The sequence below is a fragment of the Lates calcarifer genome, linkage group LG17, assembly GCF_001640805.2.
Source record: "Lates calcarifer isolate ASB-BC8 linkage group LG17, TLL_Latcal_v3, whole genome shotgun sequence".
NCBI classification, from domain to species: domain Eukaryota; kingdom Metazoa; phylum Chordata; class Actinopteri; family Centropomidae; genus Lates; species Lates calcarifer.
Window position 1 is genome coordinate 9526075 of NC_066849.1, and position 20342 is coordinate 9546416.

At 41.6% G+C, this 20342-nt stretch overlaps 1 protein-coding gene across 1 annotated transcript in view; it reads left to right on the forward strand.

Annotated features, from left to right (window-relative positions):
- Positions 1 to 20342, forward strand: part of unc13a (unc-13 homolog A (C. elegans)) — a 47507-nt gene that overhangs the window by 21637 nt on the left and 5528 nt on the right. The window contains 23 exon segments of the mRNA XM_051077286.1: positions 122 to 263; positions 788 to 957; positions 1134 to 1249; positions 2337 to 2500; positions 2630 to 2783; positions 3016 to 3084; positions 3433 to 3522; positions 3807 to 3941; positions 5430 to 5563; positions 5780 to 5865; positions 6837 to 6963; positions 7110 to 7206; positions 7996 to 8139; positions 8287 to 8364; positions 8587 to 8664; positions 8753 to 8841; positions 8940 to 9086; positions 9568 to 9691; positions 14811 to 14867; positions 14983 to 15063; positions 15602 to 15749; positions 16602 to 16658; positions 20173 to 20265. Coding sequence (XP_050933243.1) covers positions 122 to 263; positions 788 to 957; positions 1134 to 1249; positions 2337 to 2500; positions 2630 to 2783; positions 3016 to 3084; positions 3433 to 3522; positions 3807 to 3941; positions 5430 to 5563; positions 5780 to 5865; positions 6837 to 6963; positions 7110 to 7206; positions 7996 to 8139; positions 8287 to 8364; positions 8587 to 8664; positions 8753 to 8841; positions 8940 to 9086; positions 9568 to 9691; positions 14811 to 14867; positions 14983 to 15063; positions 15602 to 15749; positions 16602 to 16658; positions 20173 to 20265 — 2580 coding nt within the window.

The following is a 20342-nucleotide window of genomic DNA, read 5'->3' on the forward strand; positions in this document are numbered from 1 at the left end:
TGGAGAGCACAGGTGGCGTTTGTGGGGCAGTAGAGCAGAAGGTCATGAGTTAAGAGACATCTGTTTGCATCCAAACACACACAGAGTAGCTGAACAGCTTGGCCTGTTTTCCCTCCTCTAGTGTTGTGTGCCCAGGGTCTACAAGCCAAGGATAAAACTGGTTCCAGTGACCCTTATGTCACCGTCCAGGTGGGAAAGACCAAAAAAAGGACCAAGACCATTTATGGCAACCTCAACCCTGTCTGGGAGGAGACATTTAATTTGTGAGTCAAGACCTCTTAACAAAAAATGTGAAATTTGTGGTAGTTAAGGTTTCAATCAGTGATTATTTTCATAACCAGTTAATATGTTGGCTGTTTTTTCCAGTTGATTTATAGTTTAGCCAATAAACGTCAGATAATAATGGAATAGTGGAGTCCAAAGTGAAGTCTCAAATTGCCTGTTTTGGCCAAAAAAACAGTTAAGAAGATATTCAACAAATTTGATGTAATGTACAGTTAAAACATATATGAACGTTTGACATTTTTGCTTGATGAATGACTTGAATTAATTGGTTATCAGCTTATTTTTCTGTACATCAAGTAAACCTTTCAGCTCTAGTTGTTGCAGTGTGAGTTAAACATTTTTACCTGGTTTCTGTTGATAAAAATAAATTCCTTTAGATTTTTTTAGGCTAGTTTTTATGCTTACAATTCAACATTTCATGACTCAAGATAGTAATACATCTGGTCTTGTTGGCCAACTGTCAATGTAAACTGTGGCTGATTCTCTGGTTCTGTCTATGTAGTGAGTGTCACAACTCCTCAGATCGTATCAAGGTGCGAGTGTGGGATGAGGACGATGACATTAAGTCTCGAGTGAAGCAGAAGTTCAAGCGGGAGTCAGATGACTTCCTCGGTCAGACTATCATCGAGGTCCGCACTCTGAGCGGAGAGATGGACGTCTGGTACAATCTCGGTCAGCTGAATTTACAGTCCGCATCACTTATACTGCACTAATCCTACAGCTCCTTGTTGCCATAATCCGCTGTCCAGTCCTTGCATTTATATGATTCATTTAACTTTTCTGATTGAGATTGTTTTCAGCTTTGAGTTTGGTAACCGTGTTGCTGTTATGTCTTGTGCTCTTCACAGACAAGCGTACAGACAAATCAGCTGTGTCTGGAGCTATCCGCATGCACATTAATGTAGAAATCAAAGGAGAGGAGACAGTCGCCCCGTATCACGTTCAGTACACCTGTTTGCATGAAGTAAGCTCTGTGTGTGTGTCTGTGTGTGTGTGTGTGTGTGTGTTTGAACAGGCAGAAGGTGATGAAATACATTGCAGTATAAAAAGAAAAAAACTATATAACATGTAAAACTTTAAACTACAAAACAAATCAATGTATATCCAGGCCACCCAAAACATTAGAAATAGACTGAAATAGGTTGATGTATTGTTACTTTTCCTTCTAAAAGGAGCTGTTCTTTTACTTTTGGTACTTTTCCATTTTACTGCTGATACTTGTACTTTTACAGTCAGTGTGCAGAGGTCCATTCATAGTTGGCATAACAATATACACAACATTATGCAGACCATATCTTTGAGTCTCTGGCATTTAAACAAAACACGTAAATGTCAGAATCTTTATTAGTGCATTACTACTTTTACTTCAGGTTTATAGTTCTTCTCCACCCCTTTGTGTGTGTGTGTGTGTGTGTGTGTGTGTGTGTGCGCGCGCGCGCGCGCATGTACTGTATCTCTGTGCTAAGTCATCCTAATGAGCCATGCCAAACAGGTTAATTTACTTGACTGATGTTCACTTCCACAATGGATCCATTCCAAATTAAGCTTAAGTTAATACTCCGTGAAGTTTGCCTCTACTAAGGTAAAGACCTCTTCCAACAGCAGCGAGATCAGAAACATTTCAAGCCTGCTCTGTTTTGTGCAGAGAACTTCGCTGATTGATTGTAGACCAATCACGGCACTGTATGGAATCATTACTCAGCCCATTACTCAACAGAGCACATTAGCTGAACCTTAAACATCAAATGGCCACTATTATTGCTGCACGTAAGTGGCCATAAACCACAAAGCCAACTCAGAATGTTTTACAGCAGCATAACACTTTATGGCCGAGCAGCCAAGACAGCACCTTGTGTTGGCCTCATAATGTAGTTTAATGGCTATTTATCTAGCACAGCCATTTAAAGATAAACAGATTGAGAGGTAGAAATCTGCTTAGTTTTTGTACAATGAAATGTATGCAAGCTTTGATTACAACTGAGCGACATGTCAAATGCTCAACCCATCTCCTTCAGTTCTTTTCACAACTCTTTCATATCTCCTCACTGTAGAACCTCTTCCATTATGTGACGGACATCCAGAACAATGGTGTGGTAAAGATCCCTGATGCTAAAGGGGATGATGCATGGAAGGTTTACTTTGAGGAGACGCCCCAGGAGATTGTAGATGAGTTTGCCATGCGTTACGGAGTGGAGTCCATCTACCAGGCGATGACGTATGTTACTGCTAATATTTTTAAGAAGACCTGGCGGTTTGCATTCGATGTTGGTTGTTTTCATGCATCAAGCTCTGTGTAAGCTGCTGGTATCCAGTGTTTGCTTACATGCCTGTCCTTCATTTGCAGCCACTTCGCCTGCCTGTCATCTAAGTACATGTGCCCAGGTGTGCCTGCAGTGATGAGTACCCTGCTGGCTAACATCAATGCCTACTACGCCCACACCACCCAGGCAACCAACAATGTCTCTGCCTCCGACCGCTTTGCCGCTTCTAACTTTGGGGTGAGTCACTGCAGAGTCAATAAATTCAACAGATGTCACAGTTTTGTTCATCAAATGGGTTCTGTTTCCCAAATTTATACAAAAACCACAATACCATAGTTGCTTTCTTTTCTAAACACTTATTTGTCATGGTGCTAAATGGCTGTATTTTTAAATATTAAGCAGTTTAGTGTGTCTGCTATATGTTTAATAATGTTGAAATATGTTATCATATATGTTGTAAAACCCACAGAAAGAGCGATTTGTCAAGCTTCTAGATCAGCTGCACAACTCTCTGAGGATCGACCTGTCCATGTACCGAGTAAGATTTCTCTCCATCTCATTGTTTACACTTGTGTATTAATGAGCCATGACTCATATAATGCTTCTCTCTCTCCTTATATCTCTCTCTTTGCGAGGAACGGTAAAACGAAGCAGGCGGACGTGTTAATTAGAGTGACAGCTCCTCTGAAACACACACAGACACATTCAGGAAACACTGCACACCCACACAGTAACACATGTAAGGGTGCTTGGTGGCAGTGGAAATTGTGTGGCTGTGCTGGATCTTGCCCATGGACACAAAGAACACACTAAACAAAAATGGATGTGATATCATCTGTTGTGGCTAACTATTTTTTTTTCTCTCTCTCCTTTTGTCTGACTGCAGAACAACTTCCCAGCCAGCAGTCCTGAAAGGCTGCAGGACCTCAAGTCCACAGTGGACCTCCTCACCAGTATCACTTTCTTCAGAATGAAGGTACAGTCCCTTCTTCTTCCACCTTCCCTCAGAGACTTGCACTCTGCCTACCCAGTGGACAGCCATTTTCTTGAATGTGTTCCTCATATAGGATATCAAAATTTAACTTTAACTGAGTATTCATCTTAAAATTAATCTAGGATTGACTGGTGTTGACAAGGAAGAATCTGTTTTTTTTTTTTCTTTGTCACCAAGATGAGCATCAACTCACTTCTGAAGTGCCATGATCTGAGCCAGTCACTTGCCTAGTTTAAATATGTCTCTCTCTTAATGTGTGTATTCAGGTCCAGGAACTTCAGTCTCCACCCAGAGCCAGTCAGGTAGTGAAGGACTGTGTCAAAGCCTGTCTCAACTCCACCTACGAGTACATCTTTAATAACTGTCATGAGCTCTACAGCCGCGAGTATCAGACAGACCCGGTAAGAAGCAGAGATAAATTTAAATGTCTGTGTAGGTGTGAGTGAAAGTTTTTCTCTCTCTCCCTCTCTTTCTCAAAAATTTCAAATTCATTCATTTGCTTATTAGCATGATCATAATAAAGTGCAGAATTGCCATAGGTCGTGTAAGTATAATAGTTCCGAGTATAAGAAAATAAGCAACACAAATCACAAATGGCTTGCACATTGACTCAGAGCTGACCCAGTCTGTTGCCTGGTTTGTCTGTCGATCAGTTTCAACAGTTGTGGTCACTCTGTCTACATTTAGTTAATTACTTTGTCAGTTTCTGGAAGCTCCCGGTGCCACCCTGTATTGTCTGTTCAGTACTAGACATCATTGGAATGAACTTTTTTGTTGCAGTTGTCCGATGATCAGTAAACTTCTCTTTTCCTTTAGCTGTAATATGGTTCACTCTCTGAGGAGAAACAAGCAGGATAAATCTCTGTCTAACTCCAAACTCTCCGTTAGAGTTGTCTTAATAACCATTTCAAACTTGGTCAGCAGTTTTCTTCATGAATTCTTATAAGTTGAGGTGTCATTGACTGGTCTTTGACTATTCAGATTGCTTGGCTAAAAATATAGCTCACACAAAAGGATTTTGGAATGTATTTAAGTCCACCTTCGTTGCTTGATTTCTGCATTGTCTTCAGTGATGTGTAAAATGCATTGTCACTCTGGTGTGTGTGCGCGCATGCGTGCGTGCATGTGTGTCTGTGTATTGATAGTACCCATCACACTCTCAGTCTGACTAGGCCAGGCTCTTCCATCCATCACTTCTGCACCAGATTTCAACAGGGATTTCTAGAACTTGCTTGGAGTCCTCATTAAAGCACCAGCCCCATTCAGACTCCCTCGTGAATTTCAAATGAGCATTTTTCCCTTTGAATAAAACATTTCATCCTGAGGGACGTTGCTATATTTTGTTGAAATCTCTGCAAGATCATTCTTCACTCTTCAACCCCTGCAGTGCTCGGCTTAGGTTTTTGTTGTTGTTTTTTTTTCTCCTTTCTTCTTCCTGCGCATCTTCAGCTATTTCAAAGAAGTCGTCCAGACAATTGAGATTCTGAGTCTGTATAAAACTGTTTGAGCAGCAAACATTGAATATGTATAAGTTGTTGAATTAACAGCACAGTCAAGATTTCCCTCCAAAAACTTCTCTCTATCTCAGACAATAAAAAATACAATTAGTAAAACTCACATAAAAAGTGCTAAATGGCCACACAATTACAGGACTATGCTACTTTTTGGGTAATGGGCCCCTCAGGTATCTTATCCAATGTGTGATCAGGAGTTTGGTGTGTGTGGCGTGGCTTAAAATTTATATCATGATGATGAGAAAATGATTCAAAAAACAGACGTGGTTTGGACATGTGGACACGGGTTGGCTTTAAAAACTCATTGTTAAAGGGGAGGAAGTGACCAGCAAGCAGAAGTCCTAAAGACAAAAAATTATTTTGTTGTGATTCCAGGCCAAACAGGGTGCTGTGCCTCCAGAGGAGCAAGGACCAAGCATCAAGAATCTGGACTTCTGGTCCAAACTCATCACCCTTATTGTCTCCATTATCGAGGAGGACAAGAACTCCTACACTCCCTGCCTAAACCAGTATGTTTCTATCTTTTCTGTATGTCTCTTTCATCTGTGAGGTTGCTCTTATTCAAATTTGATCACATTTCCTTTTAAATTTGACACTGTTTACCTGCCTCTTCTCTTAATACCTCTACAACTGCACTCTGAGGCTCTTGTCTGTTAGCTGAGTTTAATATTCCTTCTCTTTCAAAGTGCATGCAGTAAGCCTTCCTCCTTTTCTCCTACCTAAAGGTTTCCCCAGGAGCTCAACGTGGGTAAAATCAGTGCTGAAGTGATGTGGAACCTGTTTGCTCAGGATATGAAATATGCAATGGAGGGTGAGTGTATGTGACTAATATTCTGAGTTTTTTAAATGACGGAGCGTTGTCAAAGCACTGACGACTTGTTAAATGAATGTAGCTGCTAACAGTGATTTTGAGGTTCAAGCACTATGTGCGCTAATGACAAAACACACAGAGTATAAATAATACTATTATAATACTATTACTATATTACAAGTGGTTATATGTGATTATGTGATAAGCCAAACCCACTGCACAGTTGACCATATTATTTTTTATTTCTTCATCCCATAAATTTAAGCAACAAATTTCATGACAGTTGGCCAAATGAATTACGAGATAGTTTATTAGAAAGACACAAAGTTAAATTGTGGAAAGATAAATACCTAAATTGGAAATTAAAGTCCAGCTCCATAGACATGCAGACAGTAAGACTAATACAGTGTGTTCTTGTGATTAGCAGGCCTTGGAATTCCAATGGCAAAGGGGCAAAATTTTGGTTCATCTGCACACAAATGGATATTGAAAAGCTCTTTATCATCTGTTGAAGAAATGCTTTAAGTATCAAACTGATTATACACAGGTTATTTGCACAAAGACAGCTACATTATTTGTGGCAGCCATATTTCCCAGCTGGAAAATGGTGTGAAAATGGATCCTAATTGTCCCTGCTCCCGTACTAAGTTTAGTTTTGATAAATGAAAAACTGAAAAAAAAAAACAATGCAAAGCCTGAAGGGACATACTCAGTTTAAGGTTTGATTAATATTTGATTTCTTCAATAAAATTGGTGTGAATGGTCTTGAGCTGACAGCTATACAAAACGTGATCGTGTACTTAAACCATCATTACATTCAACAAATCCATGAGGAAGTGTGTTTAACTCTGAGCCAGTGCCTCTGTATGCACTATGGATCTGTGGTAATTGCAGGTGGACATAGTTTAAACACCCAGGAGAAATAAGCTTCTAGTTCAATGTGGATTTGTCTGCTTTATTCTCTTCCTCAGAGCATGAAAAAAATCGCTTGTGTAAGAGTGCAGATTACATGAACCTGCATTTCAAGGTCAAGTGGCTATACAACGAGTACTGCAAAGACCTGCCCTTCTTTAAGAGCAGAGTGCCTGAATATCCTGCGTGAGTAGCAGCTCCACCATCACTGTTTTACAGCCTCATGCACAGACATCTTGGCATGCACTGGAAACAGAAAATATGTATGAAGGGATTACATTTCTATTCTTAGTGTAATTTGGGGTTCCTGGTTTGTTTTCTGCTCTCCATAGGTGGTTTGAGCCGTTTGTCATCCAGTGGCTGGACGAAAATGAGGAAGTGTCTCGGGACTTTCTGCACGGTGCTTTGGAAAGAGACAAAAAAGATGGGGTAAAAGTTTGCAGCTCCTCTTCTCCTTATCTCCCCTTCACTCCTCTGGAAATGCTGAGTCGCTGTTGTTGTTCAGGCAGAATTACTGTAATCCATGCTTTGTACTTCCTCTGTCATACTTAGTTATCAGCCAAAGTTTCCTCCTCTCTCCTGCTCTGCCTCCCATGCCTCCCCTTGCCTCTCCTGCATTCTTCAAAGGCAGCAAACAGACACATGGACATGGCAGCTCGGGCATGGACTCAAAGCAGAAAGTGTTTTTGTACTAAGAGGATCTTTCAGTAGAAGTGTGTTTCGGTGTAAAGGGATTCTTTGGAAGTTTAAAGAAGTGTGGTTGCGACGTGGAAGATAACTCGGTGACAGCAGGATATTGTGAATTAATGGCATCATTCCAGAGTTTTGACTGCAGGAAAGCTGTCCTCACCTCATTACCCAGACTCCCTGGAGGAGCACCTACACACTCACCTCTAACCAATTAGGGACCAGGCACAAACCAGCAGCCAATTACAAGGAGACAGACAGGAGCTTCCACCTGTCATCAGAGGGCTGTCTAACTGGCAGTATTGCTGGCTGGTACTGGGGGTGGGGGGGGGTCTTAGGGTCTGTACATGCAGTGAAAGATATCAAAGGTCCAGTTTAATATAGTATCCAATGGTCCGTGTGTATGTTCCTAGGTTCTAAGAGGTCACATCTTGTTAGCCTCCCTTGAGTCCCAGCTTCTCACCTTCTCCCCTTTATTTCCTTTCCCAGTTTTTAATCTTCTTCTTCCTGCATATATTTTCTGCGCTACAGTTCCAGGTCACATCAGAACATGCTCTGTTCTCCTGTTCGGTGGTGGACGTGTTCTCCCAGCTCAACCAGAGCTTTGAGATCATTAGGAAGCTTGAGTGTCCAGATCCACAGATTGTAGGACACTACATGAAGCGATTTGCTAAGGTAGATATCAATACGCAGTCAAATCATACCTTACAAAAAGCAGTTTACAACAACAGCACACCATTTTTAAACCCAGAAACTGACCATCCATTACAACCATCCCCTGATGATTAACGACTAGTCGCTCTTTCTTTTTTCCCTCTCCAGACCATTAGCAATGTACTTCTGTCCTATGCTGACATCATCTCCAAGTTGTTTGCCAACTATGTCACCATGGAGAAAGTGGTGAGTGACCAAAGACTTGATGAGCCCTGTTTAGATTTTTGCAGAGGAGTCAGCTCAGCCATTTCTACACAAGTGTTATATTTCTCTTGGTTGAAAACAGTCTCGTTCATTATATTTAGGTTTTTTGTAAGCATTGGTTCTTTAAATCACGTTCCAAAAGAAGGCTGATGCATTTTGAATTTCCAAAGTGTTTCATACAGACATGTGGTGTCTTGTCCTCAGCCCTGCATCCTGATCAACAACATCCAGCAGCTGAGAGTTCAGCTGGAGAAGATGTTTGAAGCGATGGGTGGAAAAGATGTGAGTGATTCCCCTTTTTTGTCCAACTCCCAGCTGGTATGACTCACTAGCTCCATTACTGATTCCTAATCACATGTATCTGTTCCAGTTGTGTGTGGAAGCCAGCGACATCCTAAAAGACCTGCAGGTTAAGCTCAACAATGTCATGGATGATCTCAGCAGGGTCTTTTCTGTCAGGTAGAAACTCACACACTCACATAATGGCATCTGCACTCACATTCACATGATGTATATTTAGTCAGACTTCATTCAAATCATCTGCTTTTTCTCTGCAGTTTCCAGCCTCATATTGAGGAGAATGTGAAGCAGATGGGAGACATCTTGGCTCAGGTGAAGGGAACTTCAAATGTAGGGAATGCCAGCAGCGTGGCCCAGGATGCTGACAATGTCTTGCAGCCCATCATGGAGTTCCTGGACAGCAAGTGAGGCAATGTGCCATTTAGATTTGAAGGCATTTTATTGTTTAACCTAAGTTTGTGGATGCCTTGCTTTTGTTTCAGCCGTGGTTGTTAGTGTAGTTTAAGTCATTGTGTAAATGTATATGAGGTTACATTGCAGCTCAGGAGGAGTTACACCAGCAATCCACACAAGTTCAACATTTGTGTATAAGTTAATATTATTGCTCAACATTCAAACTGCTCTTAGAGACACGGGAAAGGCTTAAAAGTCTGAGTTCATTTGACTGAATGAGAAGGAAAAGTAGTGAGATTCCCTTAAGTCTCGGCTTTTATGCTTTTCTGACAAGCTTTTTTTAGTCATGAGGGGATTTCTAGCAACCGCTGATTTTTGTTCTCTCATCTGTTGTCTTTATTATTTTTTTCTTCAACAGAACAGTGTTCACCTCCATCTGTTGCTCATTATTCATCTCTTTCTCCTTTCTTCTGCCCCCCCCAATACTGCCAGCCTGACTTTGTTTGCAAAGATCTGTGAGAAGACTGTGCTGAAACGTGTGTTGAAGGAGCTGTGGAAGCTGGTGATGAACACCATGGAGAAGACCATTGTGCTGCCACCGCTCACAGACCAAACGGTGAGAGCACACAGACCTAGAATTGCGCATACAGAGGCATACAGCCATGCACACAATATAAATGCCAAGCTGCATATATGATACTGACACTTATACCTGACTGTGCCTGCGCACGTGTCCTTAAAAATACACATGCAAGCAAATATATGCACACACGTACACATATCTGGCATCTACTCCAAAAAGCGTATTGATTAATGCAAGTGAATGTTCATGTTCCTGTGGGAAAGCGACATGGAATAGAGAGATCTGAGTATTTGTGTATGTTCTAATGATGACCACAGCATAAGGTAGACAGCAGAAAATTGATTTAACACACACATGTAACACACATACGCCTACACATTCACAAACACACGCCTCCAACTGCCGAGGCAGCATCAAAAGAAAAAGGAGGAGGAGGAGGAGGAGAATGAGGAAAGGGAATAAAACAGAGGCAGACATTTTGTGTGTGTTGCGATTCAAGATGGCCCTCCTATACAAAACAAATGCTGGAGGAAAATCAAACTGCTTTCACATCACATCTACATGGCATCCTATCCACTCCTCAACCCCTACACACATTACTGTATATTCAACATTGCCCCCAGTACCTTCATTCATCCAAGCAATAAAGATGAAACTCTAAAAAAAAAGCAGTAAAAGGGGGGAAAAAAAGGAGTGCACCATATCATTCTAACACCAGCTCACGGCTGCTCTCCAGTATGTCAGCCAGCAACTATTTGGAGAGATTCCTGATTTATGAGTAACTCACAAACAGAGTGGCAGAAAATGTTTGCCCAGAGGATCTGGCCTACTTCCAAAAAGAATTATACATTTTGGAAAGCAGCCACTTGTTTTCTTTTGTTTTGGATATATGTGTTCTTATTTGTGTTTGGTTATTAACGAAAGAGCCTCATATCACTGTTAATAAGGTGATTATTAATCTCTGATTACCATGTGCAGTGCCAGCCAGTACTGTATTATCACTACTGGCTGCCTCAGTAGCCATAGGTCTGCAGTTTGCCCCTGTCCAATTGAGAAGAGACAGGAAGAAATAAGGTAAAGATATTGAGCTCTGGTCTTTAGAATAACTATTTCCTCCTTTTAAGTTGCTAACACCCTTATTTGCTCTATTCTCAGAAATTTCAAAGTGTTAAATTGACTTATTTGCGAGCCTCTCTCAGTTGTCTATCCATCCTTAGTTCAGGCTTCAGACAGGTGTCAATTGGTTCCTCGTCCCTCCAGCCCTGAGGCCCAAACTTGTGTTTTTGATTGATGTGGGGCTCTTTGCAGCTTGACTGACCCTTCTCTCTGGTTGTTGTTGTTGTGATTACTATTACATCCTGCTCCCACCGCTCTCCCTCCACAGATGATTGTAAGTACAGCACTCCTGCGTGTGTGTCTGTCTGTCCGTCCACGGTGGTTGGTTCTCTGCTATATGTGGCTGCAATCTTCCCCTGTTTTTTGCCCCACATCTCACACCCTCTCCCTTCTCACGGCCTCACCTCTCTGACCTGTCCCATCTCTTCTTTCGTTTCTTCTTCTCTTCTCTGCTCCTCTTTTCTCTTCCCTTCTCTTCTTCAACTCTGTCTCTCTTTTGAGAAGACAGAAGCATGGTGCATTCCTGACTGGTTCTGATAGGTCCCACTCCCTCAACAATCTCCACCAATCAGTGCCCCCCTCTTCTGCTGTCTCTTCTTCCCGAACACTCTCCTCAAACAGGAAGTGGCACTCCTCTCTCGCGCCTGGTGTTGCCTTGTTTCTTCTCATGCATTGTGTCCTTTTATGGGGACTCTGGTGGGGTGACTCTGATCTCTCGGTGGCTTGGAATCTGGTGTCCTGCCCCACCTCCAGCCCCTCCCCTTTTCCCTCCCTCTCAACCTCTCCCCCTTACCCCTCCCACTGTCCCCACCTTTCCCTCCTGTTTGAACTGTGTCCTGACCACCCCACCCCCCCACTGTGGGTTTGTTGCTTGCATCTGATCTATTTCAACACTGCAGTCTTCTCTCAGTATACTGTACAACACTGTACTGTATGTCTCTGCAGACCTGTCATGTTGGTCTGTCCTGGTTTGGTTTCATGTTCTGTTGTTACAATGATCATTGTAATCCTGGTATTATGTCAGTAGTCCTGATGCACAGACTGCTGTTTTTTACATGAGGTTATTGGTTTGGTTTGATGTTTGGTCAAAACACGAGATGGATTCAATGAACTGTGTAAAAATGATCCTGATGATTTAAAATTCTATGTGATGACTTTTTCACAGTGAACTACTCACCGTTAATTTTGTATCTCAATTTTTGTACAGTAGTTCACTTCTATTCATGTATCAAAGCACTTAGTCTAATTAAGACCATTCAGAGTTTGCTAATTTGATCTGTGGTGTACTTAATAGTACACTGGCACAAAACTGTAGGGCTGCACAGCAGGAGATGTTTTTATATTATTATAATTTCTACTGGGGGAAAAAAGTATGTTTCTTAGTAGAATTCTGACAGTCATCACATAGAGCTTTAATGTAAAGAATTCTATGATATATTGATATATTTATATCTGAGTTTTACCTTTTCTTCTTTTAGCAGAATAGTTTTGAATAGACATTTTAGGAAGTATGCTTTTTTGGTTTTTCTTGCCAAGAGTTAGATGAGAAGATTGATACCTCTCTTATGCTTGTGTATTCCATTAGCTAGCAGCAGATCACATGACTATGTGTGCAAAAGGGGTTGCTTTTAGTAACAAACCCACTGAGGATTATCATTTGATTGTGCTGATCCCCGTACTTCTACAGAGCTTTAAAAACAATCCATACACATACTGAAAAATAAAAATGGCAAGTCATGGTTTTAGGGGGAGATAATGTGCTGTAGCCATTTCTTAGCAATCAGCAGCCAAATGCAGTGACTTCCTAGAGTTTTGACATAGATTAGTAAGTGCTTGTAGGCAGATTTGTTTACCTTTTGAGGGCAAATTGCTGTGTGAATGTGTAACCCTGTCTCTAGTGTTTATGCTAAGCTAAGCTAACGCACACTGATATGAGAGTGGTATCAATCTTCTTATCTAACATTTTGCAAGACGGTGAATTTCCCAAAATGTCAAACTACTTCCTCAACTTATATTTATGGAATATATTTATTTTTTTAATTCTATTTTTTATTTTTTTGCTTTTCATTATAATATTTTATATATTTATTTAAGTTATTCATTTGCTTCCTGGTACTGTGTTTTATTTTATTTTTTTGTTTTTGTTTTTGTTTTTGCTCTGAATAGCATGTAAAGTAATTACAGTGACCCATTATCAGACTACATAGCGTGGCACCATTGTTGTAGCCTCCCATGATCATCCACTGTACAGAAAAAGACAAATCTCACCTGTACATTTTTAAAGAAAATTTTGTCACAACCCTTTCCTCCTGTTGCCATCTCACTATTCTGCTATGCCAACCAGCAATTTGTTTTTGCAATTTTGTTTAGTTTAGTTTAGCTTTAGTTTTTCTTTGTTTTTACATTTTTTTGTGTTTTTAAGATGCAAAACATGCTCTTGTTGTTTTGGAGAGCAAAGGAATGGGCTCACTGAAAGAGGGTGACCTCTCTGGTAGTGATGAGTGTTCTCAAATTTTGTTTACATTTTTACAAAATAACATGTGCACTATTGATTTTGTACTAGTCAATGAGAGTTAAGTCAGACTGCAGGGACAGGCCACTGTTTGAAGTATTAACCACATGCTCTCTTTCCAGGGGAGGCTGAAGAGTGCTTCTCACAGTGATGTAAGGACTAAACCCCTTCAGATCAATGTGTCTTGTCTCTCTCCTCTATGTCTTCTCTCCATGTCTCCGTCTTTCTCCCTCAGCTCCCCAGTCAAACAAAGCAGTGGAAATACTGATTTTTATCTTGTTTTTATACAACATTCCTCTATAGTGATGTTTAAATGTTGTGAAAATCAGATGCTGCAGTGAGTAGCTGCCTGCGGTCCAAGCCTCACCACAGGTCATACACTGTAATGTGCCCTACATGCAGACATTTGGGCTAAAACGAACCACAAACCCCGGGTCAAGGGGTTCGCTTCATTTAATTTGGATTTCAAAAACAACACATCTTTTTGTTTTATGATTAGCTATCTAAATTTATACACTGTAACACAGAAGAAAAAAAAGCCAGTGATGGTTGGGCCTTCGACTTGGGGTTTATGGTGCATTTGAATTTAATGGTAGGGCCAGAAAATTTAACTGCAGTCACTGCAACAAAAAGCACAACTATCTGCCTTATTTTCTTAGTTTAACACAGTGTAACACTAGGAAGAGGAGTCTGGATTACTCCCACATGGCCTTACCAGGCATAGCTTGCCTGACTGTATCTTAAGTATCTGAAACACAGCTCAAATGACTAGACACAACATAGTCTCAAAGGTGCATGCTTATTTTTCTCTATATCTTTTATAATATAATGAAACTCCTATGCACAGATGTGTGTTTTGTTTCATTTTCTGGCATTACTGATGAGGTTATTAAAACATCAGTAGGCTATAGCCACATAGAGTATATTGTAAAACTGTACATCACGTTTAGAGCTGTAACAAAAGATAGGATTTGAAGGAGCCGTCAGCAGCACTTAGTGACATATTCTCTTACCAGAGTATTGCATTAGGCTGGACTTTCAGTAAATACCTGCATACACCACAGTGCAACTACAGAGCTGCTATGTGTGTGTGTGTGTGCGTGTGTGTGTGCATGTGTGTGTTCATGAGTGCACGAGTACGTCTACTTTCTTGCCCTCGCCACGATCTGAACCACTTTCCCTTCTCTTCGTACTGAAATGTCTCACTGTGTGTGTGTGTGTGTGTGTGTGTGTGTGTGTGTGTGAGTGAGTGAGTGATTGGACTTGTGCAGCGGAGTGTAATGTTTCGGAATGAATAAAACACAGATAAGTACGATAACAGCACTTGAAGGAAAAAGTACCTTGACATCTGTAAAGCGGCTTAGACTGACTGTTTATGAATGTGTGTGTCAGAAACGTTGCTGTCCTCTGTGTGACACTAAGCCGTTTACAGCCGCCCTGTTTTGTCATGATAATAACAACACTCTTCTCTCTCTGCCTGTCTACCTCTCCTCTATCTGTCTTTCTCTCTCTTGTCTTTTTCAGGGCACTCAGCTCATCTTTAATGCCGCCAAGGAGCTGGGACAGCTGTCCAAGCTGAAGGTACAACCTGCTTTCACACCATTAGGACTCTGATCACTTCACACAATATGGTGCCTAATACGTGAACGGACAGTTCAGTCATTTTGGCTTGTGCTTCTCTCATTGCTGTCTTCAGGAGCACATGGTTCGTGAGGAGGCCAAAGCGCTCACACCTAAGCAGTGCGCTGTGATAGAGCTGGCTCTCGACACCATCAAGGTAGAAACTCATTGTTACATGTGCACAATATTTCACAATTAGGTGCCACCTTAATTGTTTTTAAGCAAACAGGCATGACAAGTAAATTACAGTATATGCTTTGATTTTTCAAGTACAATTTGCTCTATAGTGTGGTTTACAAAGATGTAGTGTGAAATAACCTGTTTGGTCCAAGCTTTCAGACTCTCAGCTTTCATTTTGTTCCGTTACAGTTCTGGGATTTATTTATTCTAGTTATCTATGGACATTTAATTAATACTTCAAGGAGGGACTATGATCACTTACAGGGGGGGTGATTTAGCAAGCTGGTAGTGTTCAATGTAACGCTGCAAGTAACAATTATTTTCCAGCACTGAATCCGTTGCTGATCAGTTTTTGGATTAATTCATAAATCATTTGGTCTAAAACACCAGAAAACAGTGAAGGATACCCATCATAATCTCCTAGAGCTGAAGGTGATGTTATTGAAAAGCTCTTGTTTTGCAACAGAATATTAGTTAACAGCTGTATTTTGTCTGGCTGTTTCTGTGTGTATTAGCAATACTTCCATGCTGGTGGTGTGGGTCTGAAGAAGACTTTCCTGGAGAAAAGTCCTGACCTCCAGTCTCTCCACTACGCCCTGTCCCTCTACACACAGGCCACAGATAAACTCATTAAGACTTTTGTCCAGTCACAGAACGCACAAGGTAAACTAATGGTCTTTACTCTCAGTGACACTGTTTCCTTTTTCTGTCTTTGGAAGAGTTTTAATTCTCTTTACTTTCTTCATTTGCTAGATGTGAACTTACTTTCCAATGTTATGTAATTGTCTGATTCAGATCATTGTTATGTTCCATTTTTTGCTCTGCTCTCTCAGAGCAGCCACTCTACACAGTGTCTCCCGCTCCTTTGTTGACGTTAGGGTTTCCCAAATGTCAAGCTTTATATATCCTGAAAATGTTTCACATGCTTTGTAGAGCATAAAGGCGAGGCTGTATCAGCACAATATTTTCTCCCCGCTTTGAAATGCTGAGTCTCCTGGTAGCCAGCCTCCGGAAAACATGGAGACTATTCTTTACATGATCTGACAGCTATTTGCAGTGAAAAAAAATAAATACCCACCCCCTCTTTTCTCTCACTCTTTGATTGTGCTGCTCAACCTCCATCCCGCCGTCAGATTGCTTCATAACAGCCATCATGTTTGTGGAAGCACTGATGCTGACACACACTGTCCCTGAGCACTGCTGGTAGAAAAGCCATTTGAGTGGATGGTCATTTAAAATTTAATTAGGCCGAATGCCATGCGGTTTTTGGAGCATACCTAAAGTACAATTTACTGCAGTAGACCTGTGTGAGCTTTGCTTGTTGCAGGATTATCCCTGCACTGCAGATCAGGGGAATAAAGAAAAAAAGAGCTGGTTCAGCAGAAATAACTCATTAGTCCAAAGACTTATACATGTTGGTCTGTTTTTCTACTCTGTAACCTCTGCAAACCTCATCTTTCTACGTGTCTCTCCTTTCTCTGTCTACTCCCTCCTACTGCCCCGTCTGTGGGCCAGTGTTCGGCGGGAAGGGGGTGAGGTTCACCACTAGTGAGGATGTTTACCCAGACAAGGGTATGTGGCACTCAGGCTCAGGGCCTGAGACATCCAGGACTACCAGAAAGTCTCCAGACCAAAGCCCAACTCTCTCCACCCTCCACCTCCCTCCCCATGTGCATCCTGAAAACCCCCCTGCCTGCTCAAACTCATCCCAGCAGACAAATGCAATGCACAAACTGAACATCCTTCCTCTCTTTTTTCTCTATATCTCTGCCTCTCTGCACACACATACTGTACATGCCCACCACAACAATGACAACATAGGCTTTATGCTTTCATGCATGTAATGTACACACTGATGTCTGTATGTACAGAGCTGCACTGAATACATACGCCACAGACTGTATGTATGAGCAGACACTAAAGCATGATGCGCGGACATCAGACGAAAACAACAGAAATGCATTAAAGTGTGGAGGAATCCTGATCCAGCATGATGTCACCAAGAGAGGCCCGAGGGCCAAGCAAGTGTGTGTGTCTGTGTGTGTGTGTGTGTGTGTGTGTCCACGTGGGCGAGAGGGAGAGCAAGTGACTGAGCAGAGCGATGTGACTGAGTGAGACTGTCCTTAAGGTTGCTGAAGCAGAAGCGCAGTGTATTGTCTGTCTCCTGTGAGGAAAACATGGAGGAAATCCTTCCCACCCCCACATTACTTCCCCTCCCACTGCGTTTGAAGTGAAAGACGCTGATGAAGAGGAGTAGATTATGAAGACGATGATGGCCGTTGGCTCAGTTTGTCTGGGAGGGCTCCCTGTCCCTGCCCGCTCTATCATCACACGCAGACGGAGACAGGCACACACAAACACACACACACAGAGCTTCCACGTGCGGCGTGGCCCTGCCTACAGCAGTGATGAAAAAAGGGTGCTCAACTCATCCACGGCCTGAGCCAATCAGAAGCAGCCCCTCGGGTCATGTGATCTAATTTCTGTCACTTTAGATTTGTATCAAAAGATCTGACTTTTTCACACAAACACACACGCAGGATGACGAGGCTGTAGAAATTCAGTTAATTCACTGCTGATCACCACCAGCACTGACACCCCCACCCTTTTTTAAAAATCTTAAATAATTTCAAAAACTCGATTTTATGCATTTATTGTTTTGGGTTCACAACTTAACACAAATTGGGGTCAGAATTCAGGAATGGTCCAGGATTTTCAGTCATTTATCTGAGCTTCTCTTGACTGATAAAACTGTAATACATTTTGACTTCTTATCCTTGGTATCCTGAATGTTTGAATTCTTAATCTTGATTGTTGTTGAATGTCACCAGTTTAAAAGGAGCAAGTGGTGTTTTGATTTGACATTTGAATTTGTGAACCTTTAAAATTTCTTAATATCAAAAATTTGGAATTGCAAAACTCAATCCTCTGAAAATTTCACAGAGGGGAATTCGGCCAAATGGTTTTCAAAGTAAAATATTTAAAATCTACTCATTCAATGGCATTTAAAATTCAATATAAAGTTTTCAGTAGTGTTTAAATTTCATAATTAGGTATTCAGTTGCTCATAAATTTCTTTCTTTCTTTGCTTCCACAGTCGAGATATATATATAGAAAACAAGTTTCTCTAGTCTTGCTGCCAGCTGCTGGATGTCCTTGACTGTAGAAAGGGATGTAAATGAACTTTCTGCCAAGCAGATTTCACTGGATGGTTTTCCCAACCATATTAGAGTAGATAATTAGAGAGGGATGCATGAATGAAGCACAGTGAAATTTATTCTTATGAACTTGAGTGCAGCTGAAAGAGGACTTTGATCTGTGGTGACTGTCATTCTTACACACCACAGGCTATGAGCTGCATCATTTGTAATTGAAATAATCAAGGGCCATTTGTGGATATGCAGTGAACTCAGCCGATGCTTTGGTGCAATCGCAGTACAAGTTTGAGATTTAATGTCTATTCTGGTGAAGATCTGCAATATGGCACAAAATATGCACCTCTGATTGCTGTGTTTGTTTAAGAAGAAAAGCCTGCGCTTTCCTGGCAACATCTCCCTGTCTACCCAGCCAGCAAAGTTTCTTTCTCATCTTTTATGGACGTCCTCCACGGTGTAGACGAGGCCAGATGGATGACTGCTGCTCTCTTTGGTCCTGCTGGCAGCGAGACCAACAATCCCATAATGCTCCCCAGAGAGATGCAGAGTGCTGCATGCCAGGAACACTCTGCCGTCTAACTCCCACAGACACCTTGTTTAGTGGGCGGCTGGTTGAAAACACACACACGGAGGCTGCTGGTCGTCACCACAAAGATACCGTTGACAGAATGAAGACACTAATTAAAACATTGAAAATTAATGTCCATCTGTCACCGTATCCTTCTGGAGTTGTATGTGGAATTAAACCACTTGTTCACAGCAGTAGCACAAAACCACACCGAGACACTGAGGAAAGATTTGTCCACCATCTCCCTCCCAGACAAAAGAGTTGGAGCCTGAGTGGAGCCATCTTAGTATAGTATAGAACCAAGGAGCCCAAGACCTGAACTTGGGCACAAGTCTGAGTAGAGCCATTTTGAGTGGAGGGTGCTCATGTGGACTAACTCATATATACATTGAATTTGGGATTCAAATTAAAAGCTGAAGACCTCAGACTAGATTCACCTGCACCCCCCTGCTATATTATCCAGAATATTGTGCATAAATATTGAGTTGTCCAGACATGTGCCTCTTCATGCAGTACAGCTTTATTTTGCGAGCTGGTTATCAATAGTCTCATCCCTCACTGACAGATCTGAGAGGCTGAACTGCTTCTCTCCCCTGTAAACTCCTTCTCCTTTCTTATCCCTCCTCTTACCATGCTTGGGTAAAAGTCTTTACCAAGGAATGGGTGTGTCCACCTGTCTAGATCCATCTGAGCATGTCCCTGACCTGATCTATGTCGGCGGGGGAACCACACTGTCAGTTTCTCAGCTTCTTTCCTGTCTTCCTTCTCTGCCTCTTACTAACCACCCTGCATCCAAACAGACACCACGCATCTATGAGTGGGCTCAAATTACTGTCTTCGCTGGATCCAAATTATTACCTATCAATTGCTGAATCTGCACAAAGGCTACTCAGTCAGTGTCTAATCACAATGCAGAATGCTTTACCTATAAAAATGATATGGTTATTTCAGGCCTGTACAAAACCGCACAATAATAATGAAACATTTCTATCATACTGCATACTGCAGTACCACCTACATTAAAACACTTATGCCCACTCATAGCAGCTTTGTCTGGTTGTCCACTTCCAGACCACAACATACTCACAAACAGACATACTCACTGTGCCTTATTCTAAATACCCTAAATACACACTGATTATTCTAGTATAGAGAAGTGTTTGCCTAGTCGGTATTTTGTGTAAGATCCAAAAGGTTACGGCCAAATCAGTTTTGAGAAATGGAATTGGTCTGTAACCTTGTTTTTACATCAGGGCACAGTGGCTTGTGTTGATGTTTGGTCTGTGATAGAAGCACAAAGAGTCAGTATCTGCACATTGCAAGGGTGTTAATGTGCCCCCTCACTGTCTGTCCGCCCTGTCAGGCTCTGGGGTGGACGATGCCGTAGGAGAAGTGTCCATCCATGTGGAGATTTTCACTCACCCCAACACTGGAGAGCACAAGGTCACAGTGAAAGGTAAAGGAAAATGTTTTTGTTTGTTTGTTTGTGTTTTACTCTTATATCTCTGGAAATTGAACAACTGATCACAAAGT